General features: G+C 43.9%; 2 protein-coding genes and 1 long non-coding RNA gene across 3 annotated transcripts; all 3 read left to right on the top strand.

Moving 5' to 3' along the window:
* Nucleotides 1-146: 146 nt before the first annotated feature.
* MYCBP (MYC binding protein) lies at nucleotides 147-5,808 on the top strand. The gene is made up of 5 exons (XM_065697590.1): nucleotides 147-252; nucleotides 453-525; nucleotides 2,065-2,113; nucleotides 3,377-3,506; nucleotides 5,715-5,808. Exons 1-5 carry the CDS (start codon nucleotides 238-240, stop codon nucleotides 5,757-5,759), a joined length of 312 nt encoding a protein of 103 aa, XP_065553662.1. The 5' UTR covers nucleotides 147-237; the 3' UTR covers nucleotides 5,760-5,808.
* A 1,797-nt stretch (nucleotides 5,809-7,605) lies between these two features.
* RRAGC (Ras related GTP binding C) lies at nucleotides 7,606-17,706 on the top strand. The gene is made up of 7 exons (XM_065697587.1): nucleotides 7,606-7,887; nucleotides 10,282-10,485; nucleotides 11,183-11,382; nucleotides 12,238-12,352; nucleotides 13,222-13,364; nucleotides 14,722-14,870; nucleotides 15,671-17,706. Exons 1-7 carry the CDS (start codon nucleotides 7,621-7,623, stop codon nucleotides 15,820-15,822), a joined length of 1,230 nt encoding a protein of 409 aa, XP_065553659.1. The 5' UTR covers nucleotides 7,606-7,620; the 3' UTR covers nucleotides 15,823-17,706.
* A 1,371-nt stretch (nucleotides 17,707-19,077) lies between these two features.
* LOC136023288 (uncharacterized) lies at nucleotides 19,078-21,678 on the top strand. Its single transcript, XR_010616544.1, has 3 exons — nucleotides 19,078-19,338; nucleotides 19,529-19,683; nucleotides 20,240-21,678. It is a non-coding gene; the product is annotated as an uncharacterized LOC136023288 (long non-coding RNA).
* Nucleotides 21,679-23,150: the final 1,472 nt, after the last annotated feature.

Raw genomic sequence — 23,150 nt, 5'->3', positions numbered from 1 at the left:
AAGGGGAAGGGGAAGGGGAAGGGGAAGGGGAAGGGGAAGGGGAAGGGGAAGGGGAAGGGGAAGGGGAAGGGGAAGGGGAAGGGGAAGGGGAAGGGGCCCGGTGCGGTCTCGGCCCGCCCGGAGGTGCTGCCGCGGGCGTTGCGGCCGTTCGGTCGCTATGGTAACCGCGGGGACGCGCCTGGCGCCGTAAAACACCGGGCGCAGGCGCGCGGGCGCGCAGGCGCGTTGAGGGGGTCGATGGCGCATTACAAGGTAGGAGCGGAGCGAGCCCTCGGGGATGGCGTGGCCCAGTCCCGCCGCCAGCGCGGGGGAAGGGGCCGGCTGCGGGATGGCAGCGGCCCGGCCCTCCGCGGCGGTGAAGGGGGAGCCGGGCGGGCCCGGCGAGCCGCCTCCGTTAGCTGAGGTGCGGGGGGAAGCGCCGCCGCGCTGACCGTGTGGGCGTCCTCCCTCAGGCCGAGGACTCCAAGCGGGAGCAGTTCCGCCGGTACCTGGAGAAGGCGGGGGTGCTGGACGCGCTCACCAAGGGTAAGTCCGCGGCCCGCGCCCGCCGGTTCCTTTCCCCGCGGCGGTGGGGGCCGCCCTCGGGCTCTTCCCCCGCTCCGGTCGCGCTTTCCCCTCGCCGGGTCCGGCCGGGGGAGCCGAGGCCCCTGCTGGGGTGCTTAGGCTCATGGTGTGCGGGTCGGTCGGTTACTAAGAGCCGCATGTGGAACGTGAAGGCGGCTCCTTCCCTCTTACGGGGTGTGTTGGAGACCTCTTGTCCGGCCGAGGTGCTTTTCTGTGCTCGCTTTCGGGCGCAGCGATATTGTTTGGAGGCTGTTATTGAGCCAGAGAGCTCCAGACAAAGGAAATTTTTGAGGTGAAATAACAGCAAATATGCTCTTAAAAACACTTTGTTTAAAAAGATCCATTCCTGACTGGAGCTTAGTGCTTTTCCTGAAGCTACTGAACCTGTGAGAATGACCCCATAGCACAGTGGGGAAATAGTGCTAAACTTGATGCCTGTTTTGGCTTTCTGTATGGCTTAGTGCCTTTTAAATCCTTCTGAAGCCTTTTTGAGAGCCTTACAATAGTATGTGGAGAAAAGTCTGTTAATATTCTTTGCTTGGAAATCACACTGTTGAAAGAGAAATCAGCAGATTTAGCATGTTAAGTGAATAGGTGCCACACGAAGACTCTCGGTCTGGTGTGTGGGTACCATTTGATTTATCACAATACTGCACAGCCTGTGGGATGGCAAAATGAGGACTTCCAAGCAGTGGGGCATCCTAGTCTTGTTTATCACTGAAGTGCTTGGCTTAAAACCAACTTGTCTGTGCAGTTTGGGCATCTGAAACTCGGAGGAGGCATCCAAGTATTGATGAAAGCAGATGTTTTCTGTAGCCACATGTGTGCCCCTTTGGGGAGGAGGGAATGGTTATGTGTGGGACTTTGAGTATTCAGGAATACTCAGAAGATTGAAAGATACATAAAAGTTGAGAACTTGAGCTGAGTTTTCCAGATATGTAGTTGGTGGGTGGCTGGCTGTGCTGGTTTAGTCAAACTGTTAGGGTACTGCTGCTTGTGTCTGACCTCCGTGCATAAACTTTCAGTGTCACAAGTGTCAACAGCAGCCATTTAGTGTTGTAGCTGTAGGTGGTCAGCGGAGGTTTGTTGGAAGCTGTGGAAATGCTGATGATGTCCTGTGTTTCAAAGGTGAAGTGGAAGTAATGGTTTATGACTGGGAGAGTCCCAAAACATTTAAAGACTTAAAACTGCTGATGAAAGCCAATACTATGGTTGTATGTGGACTATATAAAAATTGCCCAGGCTGTTTTATGCTAGAATAGCAAAAAACTGTGGTGAGGGAATCAATACAACTTCTGTCGTGCTGTCACTGGGTGGGATGCTCTGTTCCCTCCTGTACAGCAGATGTGTTTACATCTAAGTATATAGGTGAAAATCTTGTTACTTAGGACAATGTGAATGTGGCATTGCAGCTTGTGTGCCTTCTGACTGTTGGCACATGGTTTGAAAACTTAGAGTTGCATGGAACTGTTGCAATTGTTGAATATTTTCTATTTGCAGTGTTGGTAGCCTTATATGAAGAGCCAGAGAAACCAAATAGTGCACTGGAGTATCCTTTTTCTCTTCTGCTAACTGTTCATAGAGACTTCAAACCCAACAGCGGTACTGCTTCTGACCCGTAGGTGAGCTAGAGAGGTTCCTTTAGAGACTTACATGGGGAATGTGGCTTTTCTGGCTGCATTTTAGCTGCATTCTTCCAAGCTAACAAGAAGCCTGACAGGATGCAAGAGAAATGTGTCTATCAGTGTGTCAGCATCTATAAAGCTAAGTTAGAGACCTGCTGTGCTTTAACCCCAGGCAGAACCATGCAGCTGCTTGTTCACTCCTCTCCTTCTTCCTCCCCCTGTTCCTGGAGGGATGGGGAGGAGAATGGAAAGAATGTAACTCCCACGGGTTGAGATAAGAACAGTCCAGTAACTAAGGTATAACACAAACCACTACTGCTGCCACCAATAATAATGATAGGGGAAATAACAAGGGGAGAGAATACAATTGCTCAGCACCCGCCAGTTGACACCCAGCCCTACCTGAGCAGTGATCTGGGCCTTTTGGGTAACTCCCCCCAGTTTCTATACAGGGTATGATATGATGTGCTGTGGTATGGAATATCCCTTTGGCCAGTTTGGGTTAGGGGTCCTGTCTCTGCTTCCTCCTGGCTTCCCCTCCTCACTGCCAGAGCATGAGACTGAAAAGTCCTTGATTGGGGTAAACGTAACTGAGCAACAACTAAAAACATCAGTGCTATCAGTGTCGTTCCCAGACTAAAGTCAAAAACACAGCACTGCACCAGTTACTAAGGAGGAAAGTGACTGCTACAGCGGAACCCAGGACAAGACCATTACAGACTGTCTTAGACCTGCAGCATTAGATTTGAGTAATCACAGTATCTGTGGCTTCTGAAGTTGGCTGCTGCTTTGTTTTTTAATTAATGCAAGGGGGGTGTGTGTGTAATATTTTTGGTTTCTTGCTGGTTTTAAGCAGCTGCCCTTTTTTGGCTGTTGCTTCTGGGTTTTGGTATTCCTTTTAACTTCAGAACTTCCCCATTTCAGAGAGGAAGAGAAGAGGCTGGTGCAGTAAAACGTGAGAATTTGCTGATGTCTTGTTTTCTTTTTCTTTAAGGAATAATACTAATGAATTTGACAAACTTCCTTATTTTTGCACCTTCATCCCATAGGATGAAAACCACTGTAGTAACTTTCAGTGTTTTAATGCAATTTTGGTCATGTGTATTGCAGCATTAACTTCATAAGTATTAAAATTAAACTATGGTTATGTTATCTAACTGAATAAACACTTAACATCTAAATATCAGCTTTCTGAAGCATCATCTGGGAGCTTTAGCTCCTGAGAATCCAGAAATAGAGGCACTTCGCTTGGAAGTGGCAGAGATGAAAGAGAAATATGAAGCTGTGTTGGAAGAAAATAAAAACCTGAAAGCCAAGGTACAAGTCTGCTTGGTGTCCCGCAGTAGTTCCATATCACACCACAAGAAGAGTACTTTAATACTTCTACTAACTTCCTTCTATTAGAGTAACTGATGAATGTTGTTGCATTGTGTAGGCTGAGGAATACTGATAAATGTTGTAGTACAGATTATTTTTTATGGGATGCTTCTTATATTCTCTAACATAGAACAGTATTGCAAAACTAGGGATTTTATTACTTGGTGGAAGCCTATATTAAGGCTAATCCCATGTTTTTGTTCAGTCCTGTGTGGATGTGTTTAAGTTGTGGCAGCGTGAGCTACATAATATCAGACAAGTGTCTTGAAAGAAGCTAATGTATCTATCATAAAGGCTTCAAAAGGCAAACTGAAGGAGGAATATTCCATGTTGGTTTGTATGGCCTTGCATGTGGCAGGATGTCACCAGTGGAGGCACTTGTATCCATGTGGAACACTCATTTCCACTTTCCAGCTAAACCAACCTGGTGGTCCTCCGGCTGCAACTACACTGGCTCTCAAGTGTTAACTGAGGCAGAGCCCTTCCATAATGGGTCTCCAGTCTGGCTGAAAGGGCTCTGAACAACTTCCCCTTAGGAGAGGGCACTGGCTGTAAACCTAACAACACTGAAGAAGGAGACCTTTGAGAACCTTAAGCTAGTAGCTTATGTGCTGCTGCAGGTTTCCATGTGTTTGTTGGCAGAGGATAGCTGTTACATGTAAACATCCCTATACATGTGTTTAGGGACCTTAATTATGGGAGAAGGGAATATTGGGCATTACCTCTTTGTATATCTCATCTGGAGTGCCCTCTTGCTGTCTCCTTGTAATTCTCCTTCTATTACCTACTGTGAGTCCTTACAGCTCCATTTGTTATTTCTTACCAAGAAATATGGCAAAGAGCAGGATTTTAGGGGGAGTAGCAATAGACCCAGCAGTTCACTTGGTGTAGCTGACTTTAAAGCACCCCATAGTAAGTAGTCACATGAAAGCAGAGTAACCTGGGTTGTTGTTTAAAGACATCTTTTAACAAAGTCAAAACTTCTTGGAGGAAAGCCTCTTTCTGTAATCATGGGTTTACTTGTGCTTTCACCTTCTTCAGCCTTCAAATGATAATTCTTACTGTATGTGTTCCAGTATTTGTGTTTGGTTTTCCCTTTCTTTCCCTTACTGTCTTCTGCCTGTCATTGGGACATACTGTAGAACTTCCCAGGGACAGAATGTGGGGAGAATATTACAGTTTAGCAGTCCTCTAGCACAAAATACATGCCTTTGACTGTGCATTTAGTGGTAATTTGAATTGTGTCTAAATAGGTGGTGGTGGCCTGTGCAGGTCTGTGCAGATCTGTGCTTTTCCTTACATTTACTGGTCAGAATGTCAGGTATTAAGGTGGGGTAGGGGCAGGAAGACAATAGTTAGGCCCTTTGTGGATAGGAAAACTCAGTTTGGATTGTGTACTGGCCATCTTCTGTGGTTAAATCTATGAGAATGCTATTTTATTGGTTCTTGTTGGGAACAGAGGCACTGCTGTAAGTTGGAGTTGCCATGAGGAATATGGGGTATTGGAATTTATGTACTTTGTTTAATTTTACCTACTCCACAATTTGCAGGAGAGGGGAAGAATCTTCATTGAGGAAACTGTACTGAGATTCAGTCCTAATGCTTGAACTGGTTTTGAAGCTTGAGTTTATCTTTAGTGTAACTGAGGTCAAGTAAACACTTTTATTTATTATTATTTGGGAATAACTTTGCAAGTAAAGGTCTTACTTTAGTGCATTATTCCCTGGCCATAGTCTCCAGAAAGCACAGTGAAAGCTGGAATGATGACAGGAAATGTTAGTTTGGGTTCTGCTGCTATGAGTGATTGTTTCAGTGAAATCAAAGCTTAGAGGGCACTGATCATCATCAGCTGCTATTTGAGATGAAAAGTACTTAATGAGACCTAGAACAAGGAAGAGGGCACAAGACCTATATGTTTGAAAGGGTATTTAAACCCCCTTGTTATAACTTCATGACTATACAATGTGACAGGCTGATGTTCTGAAGGATGGGATACTTTGTTGCCTGACTTGTATAAATATCAGCGATGGATTAAAACGCCCAAAGTAAATGGAACGCTTCCAGAGCAGATGTATTCCTGCGTTTCTGAATGTAGAAAGTGTCTCTGAAATGTTGCAGCTAACTAAACTCCTCTCTTTAAATCCACAGCTGGCTCAGTATGAACCACCTGAAGAAGAGATGCCTGGTGAATAGCAGTAGTTCCTCCTTTAATATCTTGACTTAATAAAGGGCTTCCTGAGAACTGCAGTCTTTTTTTTTGTGTGTGTGTGTGAACTCTGTCTATTTTGTTACTTCATCATCTTAAAAGATGCAATATTGTGAGTGTGCAGCTGCAGCAACACATGAGTTTAAGCAAAATGGCCAACTTTCTTGCTTTCTGTGCTTCAGGGAAGGTGGTAGTTGTGATGAATGCGTAGATAACTGAGCCTTCCAGGTTTGTGTAAGCTCTGCTTCGTGGTCAATGGTCCTCTTAAACTGCTGATCTCTCTCTTTGGTTTTCTTTTAACTGGAGGGGATGACATGACACAGATGGACCAGCTGTGAACTAAAGCAGGACTTCCAAGGTATGTTCCAAGTTGATGCTCAGCACTGAGGGTGGGCTTCTGCTGAAGCTGACAGAATAACTAACTACTCATAGGAGCATGAAAAGAGTGAGTGGAGTTGTGCTACATGGTGAATATAGTACGATGTTGGAGGTGCAGTACCTTGCAGTTTAATTTGCATGAGGTGTATGTGTTTCCATGCAGTTCATGTCTCTAACCCTGGGGATTTGATGCAGGTATACCTGGACAGTTCTGAACAGAATAAAATGTTGTTACTCATAATGGATGTCCTGTGTAATTAGTGGCACGTGTTAAATACAATGTGGGGAGTTCTCTTTTCAGATTCATCTAATGTGGAAAAGAAAATGCTAATGTACCTTTTGAAGAGCTGCATTCGTCTCCTAAGACTAGGTACTTTAAAGGCAACTGATGGCAGGAAAAATCAAAGGGAGGGAGAGGTGCAGTAGCTGTCTTGTGTATCAGATCTACTGGCTGTTAGTTATAACTTTTTTGTTTCTAGGATGGGTTTTGCAGCTTGTCTTAGAGGTGTGTGGGATGGCTCAGAACTCGTTCTGAAGGCAGTGTAGGAACTGAAATCAAGGGCTAAAGAATGTAATGGGTGTTTACCTTACTAGTGCTGCTGTTACTGATTTAGAGACCAGAAGAGAGCTAAAGGAGGTGAAAATACTGTGTGAAACCTCTAAGACAACACCCAAAAGCCCTGCCCTGAACAAACAGGAAAAAACACCCCACCTTCTGCAGCAAAGGAGAGAAGAAAGCTCACTGTAAGTTAGGACATAAAATAAGTTGTAGCATGTGGAAAGAGGGAGAGGATGATGCTGTCAAATGCTTTGTGCAGCTGCATGTGTGCTGTGGGTAACACAACTGGAGGAAGACAAACACTGCATGGGGCAAGTCCTGCCAAAGCAGCAGCAGGCAGGTAAGGTGTTGGGGTGATGCTGTCATGGGGTGGCAAAGACTCTTCTGAGGGCTGTAGTACACATTTACACTGTTCATAACTGCACTCCCTTCTCTCTGGAAGCAGCTGAGTCGTGTGAACCTTCGCTTATGACTGGAATGACTTCACAAATACTTGTTGCAGCCTCAGTGCAGCTGCCTGCTCGTACAGATGGTGACTGTAGAGAGCTAATGACTGTTTAATGGGCATGAAGCCCCTTATTTCACAGAGGGGGGTGTCTCTGCAGCAGCCCCTCTGCCCGCCCTAAGTGTGTGTCTACCCCGGAGGCGGGGCTGGCCGCGCCATGGGAGGAGCCCTCCCGCCCCGCAGGGGGCGCCAAGGACCGCCCTCCCCGCCCGAGCCCCGCCTCGCCCGCTCACGTGCGGTCGCGCCGTCAGGTGACTCGGGTCGTCTGACCGGAGCCATCCTACCTTGCTGCTTCGCTAAGCCAATCAGCGTCGCGGAGCTCGGTGCCAGCCAATCCGCGGGGAGCTGTGTGGTGTCGGGGTGGGTTGACGGCGCAGAGGCGGCGCTGGGCCGGGCGCTGGCGGACATGGCGCTGCAGTTCGGCGGGGCGGGCGCGGCGGGCGCGGCGGAGGAGCCGCCGTTGGTGGGGGGGAGCTTCGGGGCCGCGGACTCCTTCCCCAAGGACTTCGGCTACGGGGAGGAGGAGGAGGAGGCGGAGCTGGAGGGAGGCCCAGGGCCCGGCGGGCCCGGCGGCGGCGCGGGAGGGCCCGGCGGCGGCGCGGGCGGGGCGGACTCCAAGCCGCGGATCCTGCTGATGGGGCTGCGGCGCAGCGGGAAGTCCTCCATCCAGAAGGTGAGGGGCACCGGCGGCTCCCCGCCCCGCCTGCCGCGCTGCCTCTCTGGCGCCGAGCTCTTTCTCCTTTCTGCGTTGCTGTTGAGGCGATTTCTGCTTTTTAACGTGGGCGAATGTGGCCGAGCTGGAGCGAAGGGAGGCTCCGGCTTAAGGACGCGTGTTTCCCAGGACGGACACCGATCGGCAGCTCTAGAGAAAAGGGTTGTGTAGCGTAGGTCGTAGCCTTTGTAGTTCTTCACTTTTTAACACTTCAGGAATAAAAGCGCCGTGTGCGGCTCAGGTGCGTGTTTAGCGCTTCAAGAGACTTGAGCTGTTGTTTTGCCTTTTGGTCCTTTGAAAGAGACTTCTGCTTTCGCATCAGCAGAGGCAGCTTCTGGCTTCCTTCAGTATGGTCGACTGAGCAGAGTCACTGAGAGAGGAGGAAATAAAACAGTTCCAGTGCCTTAGATTTGTTGGTAGCTGTGTGAAGCTGTGTTTCTTAATAAAAAGAAGACAAAACTGACTGTTTTCACTTGTGATGTAGCTCAAGGCAAGGGTAGTGCTGAGAATGATCCTTGCTCCTCAGTACACGCTTTGGATTTGCAGTCTGTATTATGAAGGTTTAAGGTGACCTGTTTTTTAGGGAAGGGGTTACTAGTGCATTGAGGTGGTTCTCAAGCTCCAGGCTTGGGGGCCTCAAGCTTTCTTCAAATGCAAGTGTGGAACCTTCAGATTTCTGCGCAGGTTTTATGCAGAGGAGCCTGTTTTGGACATTGCAGTGTAGCAGGTCTGCTACACTACTGCTTTTAGCAGTCTCATGCAGACGACTTGGCACTCCATAGACTACTAGAGTTATGGGTTCTAAACTGTGATCTGCAGACCTGCATCTTCTGCTATAGGCTTTTCTGTCTTCAAAGTTTACAGGAAGTACCACATATGTTAGTATTTTTCTCAGGAGCAGACTGGGCTGTTGTTGCTTTTCAGTCTTTCCAGTTATTCCCTGTAATTTAGGCCTAATGCCTGCACTGTATGTGCAAATGCAGTGGCTGCACTGATAGTATTTTTGTAAGTTTTTAGTTATGTGAACAGCACCAACTGTAGACCAGCAGCAAAAGCAGAGATCTTCCTGTATTATTCACAGTTGAAAAAAGTGAACCCTAAAAGAGAGAGAGAGGGGAGATTGAGGTGAGACATTAGGCAGAAGCTCTTCCCTGTGAGGGTGCTGAGGCAGTGGCACAGGGTGCCCAGGGAAGCTGTGGCTGCCCCATCCCTGGCAGTGTTCAAGGCCAGGTTGGACACAGGGGCATGGAGCAAGCTGCTTCAGTGGAAGGTGTCCCTGCCCATGGCAGGGGGTGGGAGCTGGATGACGTTTAAACTCTTTTCTAACCCAAACCAGTCTAGGATTCTATGAAACATTAGCCTTGAGGAACTGAATATTTTTCCCTTGACCTTAAAAATGTAGGCTGATGTCCTACTTTGAATCTCACCAAGCAATCCATTAGCTATGCTGGGGGTGGAGTGGTTTGTCTTGCAGTTTTTTGATAGTAATTGTTGCACTAGAGCTCTTTAACGGGTGACTTCTGTAACGGTGGAAAACATTAAAGTAAGTAAGTTACCAAGCACTATATAGGAAACATCTTTCTTTTTGCAGCCTTGGCATTTGAACACCTTACACATGTAGTAACTATTATAATATAAAGTTGAGTTGCTTGAGCACAAGGATTGCTGCTGACCCTGCAGTAGGCTGGGGGGATACGTACTAGTTGTGTTTGTTCAGGGAGGGGCTAAAATCGCAGCGGGGCTTTTTGAGTAGTAGCAGTGAGTATGTTATTCACCAGTGCAGCTGTAGTGTTTATCAACTGGAGTGCAGGCTTTCATCCTTTCTTTAGGGTGCTTGAAAGGAGAGGGTCAGCAAACATAACTCGGTTGTTAATAGACCCAGCTATTTGGGTCTCTGAGATGTTATTTTTGTACACTTCTATTGTAGTTTAGGATCAGGCTGATTATATTGTGTTGTAACGCTTGACACCAGACTAAAAGCAAAGGTTCCTTTAGGAATTACCTCTCCTCTCTAGTCTTAAAGCTCACAGTTGCTGCATTAACATGGTGGCTTTGTATTTGGCTGATACAGACAAATTGGAAAGTCCTGTGTTAGACCTGCAAGGATGAAACAGTAACCGGGATGTGTGTGTCTGAGCAGCAGTGTTATTTAGACTTGTGAAAAGGTTTTACTCTGGTTGCTTGGTTCTGGTCCAGGGGAAGTTACTGCCTCAGCTGATGCAGAAAGTTCTTTACCAAAAGGCAAATGTACACTTTAGAATGAATAAAACTCTTTGTAAGATTCAAGTCACAGGACTTTCATGGGTCTCTTCTAACATTCTAAAGTCAAGACTATTATTTGTGTTCTTTTACCAGGTGGTGTTTCACAAAATGTCTCCAAATGAAACTCTGTTCTTGGAAAGTACCAACAAGATCTACAAAGATGATATTTCCAACAGTTCATTTGTGAATTTCCAAATATGGGATTTTCCTGGACAGATGGACTTTTTTGATCCCACATTTGATTATGAGATGATCTTCAGAGGAACTGGTGCTCTAATATATGTTATTGATGCCCAGGTAAATGCAAATCACTGAGAATCACAAGGGAGTTTCCTTTTTGCTTTGTGTGAGAGAGGTATGGAGAAGCCAGTAATTTGTATTTTTATCTAAGTTTAAGACTGTTATGTATGAAAGGATGCATTGGGACTCTGACTTTGGGTGTGTGGTTTTATCTCTGTGAAGTGACTGGAACATACACTCTGGAGAGAGTGGGAAGGGGCGAGTGCTCTGAGCTTACTCTTCTACAGTAATAAAGAGAACCTGCTGTGCTAGATGGTCTGACTTAGCCCTTCCCTCTGCTGTTGACTGCTGTGGAGTTCATTTAATAGCAGCACACTTCTGGCCTCGATTTCAAGTCCTGGTACTATTTGGTACCCGGTAGCTTCTAATGAACTTAGGTAATTGTACCATGGGAGATTATCTGGTTGGCAGGACCATCTTGGGGATTGCCTTTTGCTGGAGTTGAAGTGTAACCTGCCCTTTTGTTCTGAAGCCTATTATGTGTAGCTGAGCTTTGTATAGCTAATGCCACTTAATGTACATAACAGAACCTAAGCTACTTGGATTTCTGACACTCCAAAATATTCTACTCTCCCATACTTCTGTTTAGTTACAGAAGGGAACTTCTTGCACTGAAATACTTTGTCCTTGTGCAGAATGGAATAGTTATTGGAGATAAGCCTTGTCATTCATTCCTGCCAAAACTGATTTACAGGATGACTACATGGAAGCTTTAACAAGACTCCACATTACAGTTTCAAAAGCCTACAAGGTCAACCCAGAAATGAACTTTGAAGTTTTTATTCATAAAGTTGATGGTTTATCGGATGACCATAAAATAGAAACTCAGAGGGATATTCATCAGAGGGCAAATGATGACCTTACGGATGCTGGGCTTGAAAAGCTTCACCTTAGGTGAGTTAAAGGTTCTGGCATGTGTGATTCTACTGCTGCTGATGTGCATACAGATGAAGGTCTTTTAGATGTACTACTGGATAGGCTGGAGCAAGGCCTGTTAGTTTCTTAATATTGCACAAACTCTTGTTATAAAATACACTGCTGAATTTATGGCCAAGCCTCAGCTGTTGGGCTGACTGAAATAATGCAGACTACTGGATCACATTCCAATCAATGGATTTATTCATCAACTCGCCAGTAATTCAAGGGCCTTTTGCATACTTTTAATTCGGCATAACAGGCTGAATTTGTACATGTGGCCTGGAGGGGGCAGGGGAGGGAGACGGGAAGCTGCCTGCCCTCTGATCCTGGCTGGCAGTGACTTTTGTTTGGGTTTAAAAGCTTAGTCCCTTACTTGATGTTTGGCTCACTTTTAAGGTGTCTTCTACCAGCACCTTTTAAAAGGAGCTATCTGTTCTCTGGTTTTACTGCTGTTTTGATTCTCTTGAGGCTTTTAAGAACTGCTAGTATTTATTGGTGAACAAAGTGGAAGACCAGGAATAGGACTTGAAGAAATCTAGTCAATCATTTGCCTTGTGATAAGCATTCTGTAGGTTAAGCCTGTTGTGAAGCATATTCAAATCTTTCTGTCTGTACTCCAGTCTCCCAGGGACAGGGGAAATCTGTTTGATGTTTACTGTAGGTGCTCAGCAATGAGGTTCTTGATGCAGTGGCCAGTTATATCTGTGATAAAGGCATTCCAACTATATCATCATGCCTGAATGTTAGAAAACATAGCTTTAACATTTCTGTTACAGTTCTGAAGTACTCTTGGATCTTTGTTCTTTTTTTTAATTCTTTTCCCTCCCTCAGCTTTTATTTGACCAGTATCTATGACCATTCAATATTTGAAGCCTTCAGTAAAGTGGTACAGAAGCTTATTCCACAACTGCCAACGCTGGAAAATCTACTAAATATCTTTATATCAGTAAGTGTTAATCTAACAGAACTTGGTGTGAAATATGGGGAATGGTAAAGTGAGCCCCTCTGTGCTCTGCTATCCCAGTTACCTGTATTAGAAGCTCCTTCCCACAGTTAAATTGTACTGGTGTGTGCTTTGTGTGGGTTTCTCTAAGTACTGCCAAAGAACAGTCTGGCTGGTTAGAATTGTTGTCTGGAAGTTTTCTGCCAGCACAGTATACTCATTAGTCTGCTAAGGCACTTAGTAGTCTAACGTAGATGTACTTGACAAGAGACTTTTGTCATAATATGAACTTGGCCTTGAACTAAATTATTTCATGTGGCCTATGAGACTTTTGCCCCTTTTCTGTTAATGTTTGCGTTTCATATAGAATTTGTGACATAGAAACTTGCTGCTGTATACTTTAAATCAAATAAAACATCACCCTAGAGACAAGGCTGCAGTGGTCTGTCTCATTTAAGTTATGTCTGTGAGGCTGTTGCAGGCATGTGGACAACATGATAAAACCCAGTTATGATAAAGGGGAGCTGTGTGGGTCAGATATGTTGCTCCACACTACTGTATAATGCTTTTTTTTTCCTGTATTGGTAAAGGACTGTCTGTAATAACCTAATAATAAACTAAAAAGAATTCTATCAGAGTCCCATCCCCAGTTTAATTTTTGTCAACTAGAAGGTGATGTTGATACATGCTATAGCAACAAGGGTACTGTATTTATTAACTATATGCTCTAATTATTGATTCTGTCTTAAGCCTCTCAGTTATGTTGAAACCATTTCCTGCTCTTAAGAATGTGAAAGTGTTTGAATTCTACTTGAGATGTTAATAATGTAGTTATTTTAAAAAATTAATTCGAATCTGTTCTCTTTCTGAAGAATTCAGGCATTGAAAAGGCTTTCCTCTTCGATGTAGTCAGCAAAATCTACATCGCAACAGACAGTTCCCCTGTGGACATGCAGTCATATGAGTTGTGCTGTGACATGATTGATGTAGTGATAGATGTTTCCTGTATATATGGGTAAGTGATGAGCACTCCTTGGAAAAAAAGTGCTTAAAAGTTGTAGAGTAGGCTGCACACTGCACAAGTGATGCTGGCTTTGTCCTCCAGCAAGATGCACTCCTCCTCTGTACAGCACTGGTTCTGTAACTAACTAGAATAAAGCCAAATAATTTGGCAGCTGGATCCAGCATTTGTACTCTGTTTCCCTCTACTCCTGGTTTTAGACAGCCATCTGACACTTGTAAGTCAAGTGTTTAATGTAAAATGTGAATACTGCTGTGTCTCATTTGGCATGGTGGGTGTAAGGCTGTTAATACCTGCATGTAACTGGGGCCAGTAGCATGCTGTACCTCCGAAGTGTAACTTACACTCAGCGTGGCTTTGAGATGTGCTGCTGTTTTGTGAGGTCAACTCATTTCTTGCTGCCTGTCTCTGAGCGGTGCACAGTGCTTGTTTCTTACAATTTACCCCTGAATTCTACTTCACAGTGGATTTCTGAAGTGGCTCTGGAGAAGCAGTAGCTTATTTTAGAACTGTGGTTGTAGCCTGGAAAATACAATGCTGCCAAGAAATACCACAACACTTAATAGGCTGTCTGCTGATGGTCAGCCCAGGGTTGTGTAACTGTTTGGTTTGGGTTGTTTTTCTTTTTTTCAGGAGTGAGTGCTTAGAAGTAGGTTATCATACATCATTTTGCTTTACAGTATTTAATTAGTAACTTGCAGATAGAAAGCAGCATCCTAATCTTTTCTTGTAAATACAGGTTGCTTTAGCTTAAGACCAAACAATGTCCTGCTCCTTGTTACACCCATGCCTCAGCCTCATGAAGGAAACCTTTGTAGTAATTTACCAGAAGTAATTTTGCTGAGATGTCTCTCCATTGACATTTCTACATAGAAGTCCTGCATTAGAATCTTCAGACTAATTGCTTGATACCTTTACTGTGGCACTGTAAAGTTTGTGAGACAGTGAGTGAGTAGCAGTGGCTCTGGTTTGAAGGTAAACTATGCCATAGTTTTTGTTGTATATAATGTACTATATACTACCTCCATTAAGAATGCTCAGCTGTAAGCTCAGTATCCCCTAAACGTCTATAGCTCTTAGTTTGATAACAAAATAATAAATGCTGATAGCTTGCTCTTAACTGCTAAGCTAGTACAGTGTCTGGTGAATGCCTCTACTCTGTTTAGGTCTAGCTTTCCAGAGAAACTTAAGGTGTGATAATGGTCTTACTTAAGACCTGCACTGCAAGTTCTTCACTTGCTCACCATTCAGTATGAGCAATATTCTTTTAACTGCATTTAACAGGTACTAACATACTAGATATTATATTAACATACCACATTATGTATTGTGTTAACTTATTCTTTCTTAGGTTAAAGGAAGATGGTACTGGAAGTGCTTATGATAAAGAATCAATGGCAATTATCAAGCTCAATAACACAACGGTCCTGTACTTAAAGGAAGTAACAAAGTTTTTGGCATTAGTTTGCATTCTTAGAGAAGAGAGTTTTGAGCGCAAAGGTAAGGACTTCCCCCCATTCTGTGGCTTTTATCTAATGTTTTTTATCAACTATAAAATACATTAATATGACTTTGTAAGTCACCTTCATTTTTGTGTAACTAAATATGTTTAATTTCTTCTGGGAGGAATTTTCCTATCTCTTTTCCTAGAGATAGATAGAGATCTTATTTTTATTCTCATGAGTCATTGTCCTTCTGCTGAAACGACTTCAGTAGCTAATGTGGCCTGTATCACTACCATCTGCTATGGTACCTAACTATATAGTTACTTGGACCTGTAGGAGATGATGGCACAAGTGGTCTTGCATATGTTACAGGGTAGAAATGACAGTGTAATTTCAAAGTATGATTTGAATCATGCCGGTCCTTCCCTTGGTATTTTAAAAAGAGAAAAAGAGGATATGTTCTTTTAATAACTGTACTGTATTTGATCTCAACGTTTTCCTTGCTGCAGTTACGATGTGTATCAATGTCATGAAGTGCAAGATAACATTTAAGTGATGGTTGTGCTGTCCTAGTTGTTTTTAGGGGGTAGTTTTGTGTTGTCCCCTCACCTGCTGTTTAATTATGAATATACTCCCTGCATCCCAAATGAGTACCTTTTTATAAAACTGAGACAGTCTAAATAAAAACTGGCATCAGCCAAACTTTGTTAATCTGCTGAATCCAAGTTCATACTAAAATAAGTAGCAAAATAGCTGGTGGTTAAATGAAACATGCTCATTTTGAAGCTCTGTTGAGTACGTAAATGTGCCAAGCTGAGCACTGCTTTTCCTCTCCCCTCTTTTCCTTCTTGACAGGTCTGATAGACTACAATTTTCATTGCTTTCGCAAAGCCATTCATGAAGTCTTTGAGGTAGGTGTTGCCTCCCACAGAATCTGCAACCATCAGTCAAGCACCTCAAATATGAAAGCAGTGACTCACAATGGCACACCCAGGAACGCCGTCTAGAGGAGAGCGAAAGGCCCTGGATAGACTTGTCAGCTCTTCACTCCAAATTTTTGTGGAACAAGAGAAGAGTAGTCTGAAAGCCTGAAGTAATGTTTCACAGGAGAAGAGTGGTGCGAACTGTGGAGCAGCAGCTTGTAACTCATGTTGGACAACTGCAGCTACTGTAAAAATACTTTGAGGCCAGTGGAGTGAGAAATGCCGGTTTGAAACCAGCTTTATTGCAAGAGCAGTGGGTTTTCAGTTTGGAGTCCTGTTTTATAACAGTCTGAGTGGTTGCCAGGTCAAAACTTACAAATGAATGATTTTTGGGTGAAACACTGAATGGTCACTTGCACAACTGTTTGATTTATTTCTTTTTTTAGATTAATCTATAAAACATCCACTTTTGCTTAAGTTTACCCTTTTGTCATGAACAACAAAAGTGGTGGCATTATTTAGGCTTGTGAAACTCAAGCTTTTTGTTTGGTGGGGCTGGTCTCACAAATCATTCCATAAAATAATTCTTGTTCTTACCAATGTGCTCAGAGTATCCTCATGGATTCTGTATTTGTTCAGTGGATGCAAGGTAGAGCTCTGTTCTAGTGATTCTGTGGTGGTTTGGAGAGCTGACCTGGAGCTTCATTTTAAGAGATCGTGATACTTTGCTTTCAGACCACGCTTCTTGATATGTCCCCTTTGAAGGAAGGGAAGTATTAAAAGCAGAAATGAACTACCTGCTCTCTTCTGCAAAAACATAGATGTTATAAATCTGTGTGATTAATCCTATTCACAAAAACAACTGCATGGCTAACTAAACTGGAATGTCTGCCATCTGTTGGAGTAAAGCAACCACTTTCAGCTATTCCCAAGTGGAAAAATATAAAGTTAATGGCTTCTGATGGTGGATCTCTCTCTACCCTCACTGATAACCAAGACAATTCCTAGGAAAATGTCTGAGGGCATTATCCTTGCATGGCAATTAAATTTCAGTGGGCCACAACTTACTAATAATACTGGACCTCGAAAGTGTGTTGATTCTGTACTGTGGCAAACACCTTTTTTGTTGCCATGCAATCCAAATAGAATAGTGGTTTGTTTTTTTCCTGATTTTGTGAATGCTGGCTTTCATACTATGGGAAGTATATCTGAATTCTTTTAATCTAATTTATTGGTATTGGTATTATTACTGCAGATGTCATACTGTACATGAGCCTTGCTATGCAGTAAGCTCAGCTACTGGCCCGTAAAGATCTCGCCTCTTTTTACCTGTCCCTGTGTGTGTATCGGTGTTGCGAAGCCACTGGACCAACTGACTATATAAAGTGCCACTATAAAAGTTTCTGCAAGAAGATCTGTACCTGTAAGCAGTCTCTGCAACTGGTGTGTTTATGTGGTCACAAATAACCACGGGATTGCTTCTGTGCTTAGAGAATGGATTTTCATCAAAATATGTAAAAAAGAATATACATTCATTAACATTAGGTTGTATGCACATGCTGTGTAAATGTTTTTCCTTTGTTTTAAAGATGTTGTACGATACTAAATACATAAAGGATCTGCTCCTAGAGTTACTAGGAGACTTGGGAATTCAAGTGCTCTCCTTCAAGTCTCTTAGTAGCAGTTGTGGTTCTGAACTGAGGCTGAGCCCCTTTTTGGTAACGGAACAGCAGGGTTTTTTTTAAAGGAAGTGCTGCGGGCTTGGAGGATCAGGTTTTGTGGCTTGCAAGCCCCATCCCAGTGTTCTGGTACTCAAGGTGAGAGGAAGTAACTGGCAAGATCCCAGGAAGGAAGAAATCATTCCCATTTGTGCAGTGAGTTTTCCATGTTCGAAGTACACGTGTATGTTCCTTTCTTTGTCTTCACTCTCTACCTGATTTTGTGCTAATAAAATGAAAAAAGGTGAAACCGTTGCACTTGTTTCTGTCCAAGGGGGAGACACTTCAGCAGCAGGCTATAGGGGCCTATATGCTTAAGCAAATTTTATAAAGCCATGTTATGTTCACAGTATTTTTAAATACCACCTTCCCCTATGAGGCTTCAGTCCACCTAAGCTTTCCGCTCAGTGAGAGCTGACCCCAAACTCAGTACTCAGTTTTTAGAGGCTGACTTTAAAGGCATATATTAATTTCACTATTGCCAGCACAATACTAGCTTTAAAAGTTCTATTTGTTTCTACTAAACAGCACAGTAGTTGTTGAGTTTACTAGAACTAGCTGTAAGGTCCTTCCTAACACTAATGCATTTAAGTCATGCTGCTATTCAAGCAGTGTCACTTAACCTGTTGCTGCTTTAGTGACAAAGCAGATTTTGGCTTCTGCTGAAATCTGCTGCTGGGAAGGGAGGGGAAGGATGGGAATCGTGCTTTGGTTTCTCCCCTGTCCAGGGACCTGTTTTCCCTTCCTGTACTGAGACAAGGTAAGGCAACATCGCAATCTTGCCAATAAAAGGATTTAAATTGTAAAAGAAAACCATCAACTAGTGCTTCACTTTCCTGCCTGGTTTTCCTTCTGAACCTGCAGTGGTACAGATGCTCTGCTGTCTTCCGCAAACAAATCAGAGCTGATGCTGCTAAGGAGAAAAAGGTGCAGAAAGGGGGAAAGGGAATAAAACCCTTTGAGGAATTGAAATCCTTTAAGAGATAAGTAAGGGATAAATAAGATTGTCAAGGGATAAATTAGATCTTGAAGGGGTAAATAAGCTCTTCAATGGATAAATAAGATATTTAAGGACTAAATAAGATATTTAAGGACTAAACGAGGCCTCTGTTTGACTGCAGCACTCCCTTCTGTGGTACCTCTCAAAGCCCCAGCTGGCTCCTGGTCTTTGGGCTGGGTTTCCAGTTCCATGTTGCAGTAGTGAGGAGGAAAGGAGGGAAAAGCCAAGCCTGAGCTGAGGGGGCAGAGCAATACAAGATGGTGTGTGTCTGCTGGCCTGACTCACTGAGTCAACCAGGTTGGAAAAGACCTTTAAGTTCTTAAAGCCTAACCCCAGCACTGCCAAGGCCACCGCTGACCCATGGCACTGAGGCCTCGTTACACGCCGTGTGGGCCCTTGCAGGGGCGGTGACCGCAGCCTTGCCCTGGTGCCGGTTTAAACCCTCCCGTCGAGGGGCGAGCGGTCTTCCCGCCTTTCCCCTCAGCCCTCCCTCCCCTCAGCCCTCCCTCCCCAGCGGTCCCGGCTCACTCACTGCGCACCCGCCGGGCGGTCGCGGCGGGGTCTCGCCTTCACGCAGCAGAAGCGGGGGACCGAGGGCAGGGTCCTTCCTCCTTTACCCCGTCCCTGCGCTGAGGAGCCGATGGCGGCCGCTGGCCGAGCCCCGCGGTCGGGCCGAGCCCGCCTGACGCGCCCAGGCAGCAGGGGGCGCCCCACGGCGCTGAAGGTTTCCCGCCCGCTGCCGTTGCTCTCCACAGGCGGCGCGCGGGCGATGGCGGCCGCGCTTTACCTCAGCTCCCCTCACGCCTCACCTCAGCTCCCCTGAGGGCAAGCTCGCTCCCTTGCCACCGCCCGCGGGCCGGCGCGTTCCTCCGGTCACGGCAGGTACCTCCCGGCACCCCTTGAGCCCTTTCTCATGGAGATCTCTCAGAGATTTTGCGTTCCCTCAAGCGTGGAGCGGATGCTTTCCAGCTCCCGGCACCTGCTCGCGGTAGATGGCACTCTGGTAACACGCCTGTGAGAGGGGTTTTATTACTGTGCTTTTCGAAGTCGTCTTACTCGCTGTCTGTCTTAGGGCTTACCTGGGACAAGAGCACATCCACTCGGTGCTGGGACGAGGCCAGAGGGGTTTGCAGCTTGGCCTTGAAGACTGAGAAAACTTTAAGCGCAGGGCAGTTGAGGAAAAACTTCTTTAAATCTGCTTTGTTGAGTGCTGTGGCTGTATCTCAGGTAAAGCGTTTCCTTTTCTCTTACTTTATGTTTCCACTCACTCCTGCTACTGTGCATGTCACAGAAATGGTGACAAATCACGGAATGTTTGGGGTTTGAAGGGACCTTAAAGCTTTTCCAGTTCCAAGAGCCTGCCATGGGCTGTGAGGCCATCTTCTGCCTTCCTTTCCTGTCCCCACTATGTTTTACCTTTCTAGCACAGGTTTCTACCCTGACCATTGGAAATGGGTAGCAGGAGAGAAGTAGCCTTTAAAAAGTAGTTCTAGAGGTGTCTTTTTCTGAATGCTGGAGTTCTTTTTGAGTAAATTTGGTAAAATTATCTAATATTGTCTGGATAAACAGCATTTTGTCCTCCAGTCAGTTTGTTCAAGTGCAAAGTAAATATGCGGAGTAAAAGTGTGAAGTTTTCCCTCAAGATCCATCATGTTAGGATTTTTTTCCTCTGTGTTATGAACAGTATTTTTCCATGTCTAGAACTGTTACTGTATTTCCTTCTTTCCAATATGATCGTTCATCTTGGTTTTGCAACTGTATTGATACCTTTTTAATGTCAAAGAAAGGGTACAGAGATGATGGAGAAAGCTGTTCCTGATAGTGGCTGATGGTATGATGAGAGAGAGTGACGTCAAGTTGCAGCGTGGGCACTCCAGAGTACGTGCTAAGGAAGGAAGAAAGGTCTTCTCTGAGAAGGTGACGCAGTACATGGAACAGGTTACCCGGAGAATTATGGGTCTCCATCCTCATGCTTTCGAGCTTCAGGTAGGAAAAGCTGGGGCTGATCTCATCTAGCTTTGAGAGAGCGCTTGGATTTAATGACATTCAGGTGCTTCTTATGTTGAACAGGTCTGTGAATGCTGCAAGATATTTCTAGCTCTGCTAGCTGTAGAGTATAAGCAACCAATAAAAATATTCTGTTTTGCTCTGGTGTTTGTTTTGAAAGCTTTGACTTTGCTGGGTATAAGCAGCCACTTTTTGTTGATGTTATTCACCTAGATGGTTGTGTTTAGGGTGAAATATTAGTTAAAGAATTATTAACAATGTTATATATTCAGCATGAAAAGAAATGTCACTGAAACAGCAAATAAGATGTGCTTTTTAAAAATTCAAGTTTCATTATTTCACAAAGTTGTAGATCAATATTCCATCCTTTAACAGTTGAGTTTAAAACCTGCTGTGAAGTGAAGCAATAGATCTTGTATTGGATATAAGCTATTTGATGTTAATTCCCTGGTTTTGTGTCACTTAGGGGCAAATAAGCCTTCCAGCTCCAGTCATGACTCATTATGTCAGGCACTTACTGTACCTCCTCAGCTATGCAATTCATACACAACAAAAAGCATGACAGCATTTTTAGCTACTTTGTTATACTACTAATTTCTTGGCTTCTTGAACAAAATATCTTTTATATCTTCAAGCAGAGTGGTGTAGTTTGAGTCTATAACATTGATTGTGCCTGCCTGGAAATGGTTATAATGATATTTTGAGAATGTAAATAAAGGTACTACTGTTTTGTTTTTCATTGCTGCTGTGACAGCATTGATCCCAGAAAGAAAATGTTAGCTGTATCAGATAAAAAAAACCCAACTCCCTCAAAAGCTCCTAACTAAACCCCTAAATGTTTAGTGATAATATAAATTACTAGGCTTGTCTTTCACTTTAATGAACAAAAAATACAACGCCTTAATCCTTTGTGTGGTATGGATATTGTTTACTGGGCTAAGAATTTCAGTGCATCATTTAGAAAACATTTCGCTTGGCATATTCTTGAACTCTACCATCATGAAGGGTTCATAGGTGTAAGTGTTAGGGGGAGACTTCCAGGTTACTGTCTTAGAGTTATTAATTGTATATTATTTCTTCATTACATCTAAGAGGTATCCTGAAAACATGTTCATATGGACTCTAGGATCCTAGACAAATCTGATTGGAGTAAATCAGAAGCAGACTGTTTAAAACAAACCTTTGTTCTGTGTTATAGGTGAAAATACAACAAAATGCGTGCAACAAACCCCACCTAAATACAATAAAATACAAACTGCAGCACTGTGTACAAAGCATGCGCAGTAATAAGTCAATAAAAGCCCTTACTTTCTTGTCCCTTCACCTGGGCTTAAATTTGGTCCCAGGCACAACAGGTACAGCTTGTTAACCATCTCTTGAGGGAAGTGACTGCCACCACTTCCTGAGTGAGCCATTTGTCTTTCTATTAATGCAACTGAGGCAGGTTTTCATTTCCTCCTGCTGTTTTAAGAGATGAGTGTCTTCAAAAGTTCTAGCTTGGATTATAAGAGAACCTACTGTATGGGAATATATTTTCTGTCTTTATTTCTTGTTTCAATTTCATTACCTAAGAGATTTTTTACAGCATAACCACAGAATTCTGTAGAAGTACATTCACAGCTAGTGTTTGTAAATCGATCCAAGCTAAGTCAGACCGAATCTCTGAAGTTTCTTGTAGTTTGTTACAGGGAAAATAGGTTCAGGTCTGATGAAACCTTCTGAAGACTGGTTTGCTGCTTTCAGTCTTTTACTGATGGTGAAAATATGATGGTGGGTCATATTCTTCAGATCACTGAGGCTGCAACCAGTGGGTGCTGCTGGGTATTTAGGTTTTCCAACAGAAGACTTGCTAATTAGGTTTGTGAGCACCTGATTTGTCTTTGGTAGAAGGGAATATGACCGTATTTACTAAATTCATGGACTTGATGGAAGACAAAAGTGTGTTCTGACCACCCTCTTCCTTTCTGACTTTTATTTGTGTGTTACATTAGAAGATTCCATTTACCTTCCTGCTTTTTACCTTAAGATGTCACTTCTTCAGCCATCAGCTGGGTAATTCAGAACTAATTACCCTGATTTACCTCTCAGACACCTGGTGAGGCAAGTGAGAGGAGCAGCTGGGGACCACTCTGAAGGAAAAGGACCAATTAAAATAAATCTGTGTTTAAACAGGAGGTTAGAAAAACGCTGGAGGCTATGGCTGAGGCATTTGAAGAGGGGAGTGTTTGCTAGATCCAGACTGAAGAATCTGAATTGTGACTTTCCCAGAAGCTGTTTTTCTTTTCAGGGCAAAATATAAAATGTTTCAAATGCAGGAAGAGGGCTCAGACTCAGGAGACAAACTCTTCCTTTTTTTTTTTTTTTCTTTTTTTTCCCCATCTAGACCTAGAACTCATGCAGCCTTTTCTATAGGTTTGCATAGTTACTTCTAGTAACTACAAATATGTAAAGTTACACATTTCGCTTTCATAATGGAATCTTCTCTGAAGTCTCTTGCTTCCTAAGGTAGGACTTACTTTGACTAAAAAGTGGTAAATGTGTAAGTTAGGTGGCTGTTGATTGTTTAATGTTGTGTTTTTCTTTCCCACTTTGAGAGAAACTGTGCCACTCTGGCTGCATCTCACTTTTCACTTGGATTTTTCATGACTGTTTTTATTGTTAATACTGTGTCCATCTGCTTCTCTCTT

This window comes from Lathamus discolor, chromosome 18 (genome assembly GCF_037157495.1).
Source record: "Lathamus discolor isolate bLatDis1 chromosome 18, bLatDis1.hap1, whole genome shotgun sequence".
In the NCBI taxonomy this organism is placed as follows: domain Eukaryota; kingdom Metazoa; phylum Chordata; class Aves; order Psittaciformes; family Psittacidae; genus Lathamus; species Lathamus discolor.
Note: the sequence above shows the minus strand (reverse complement) of the source record. Positions and strands in the feature narration are given on the sequence as shown.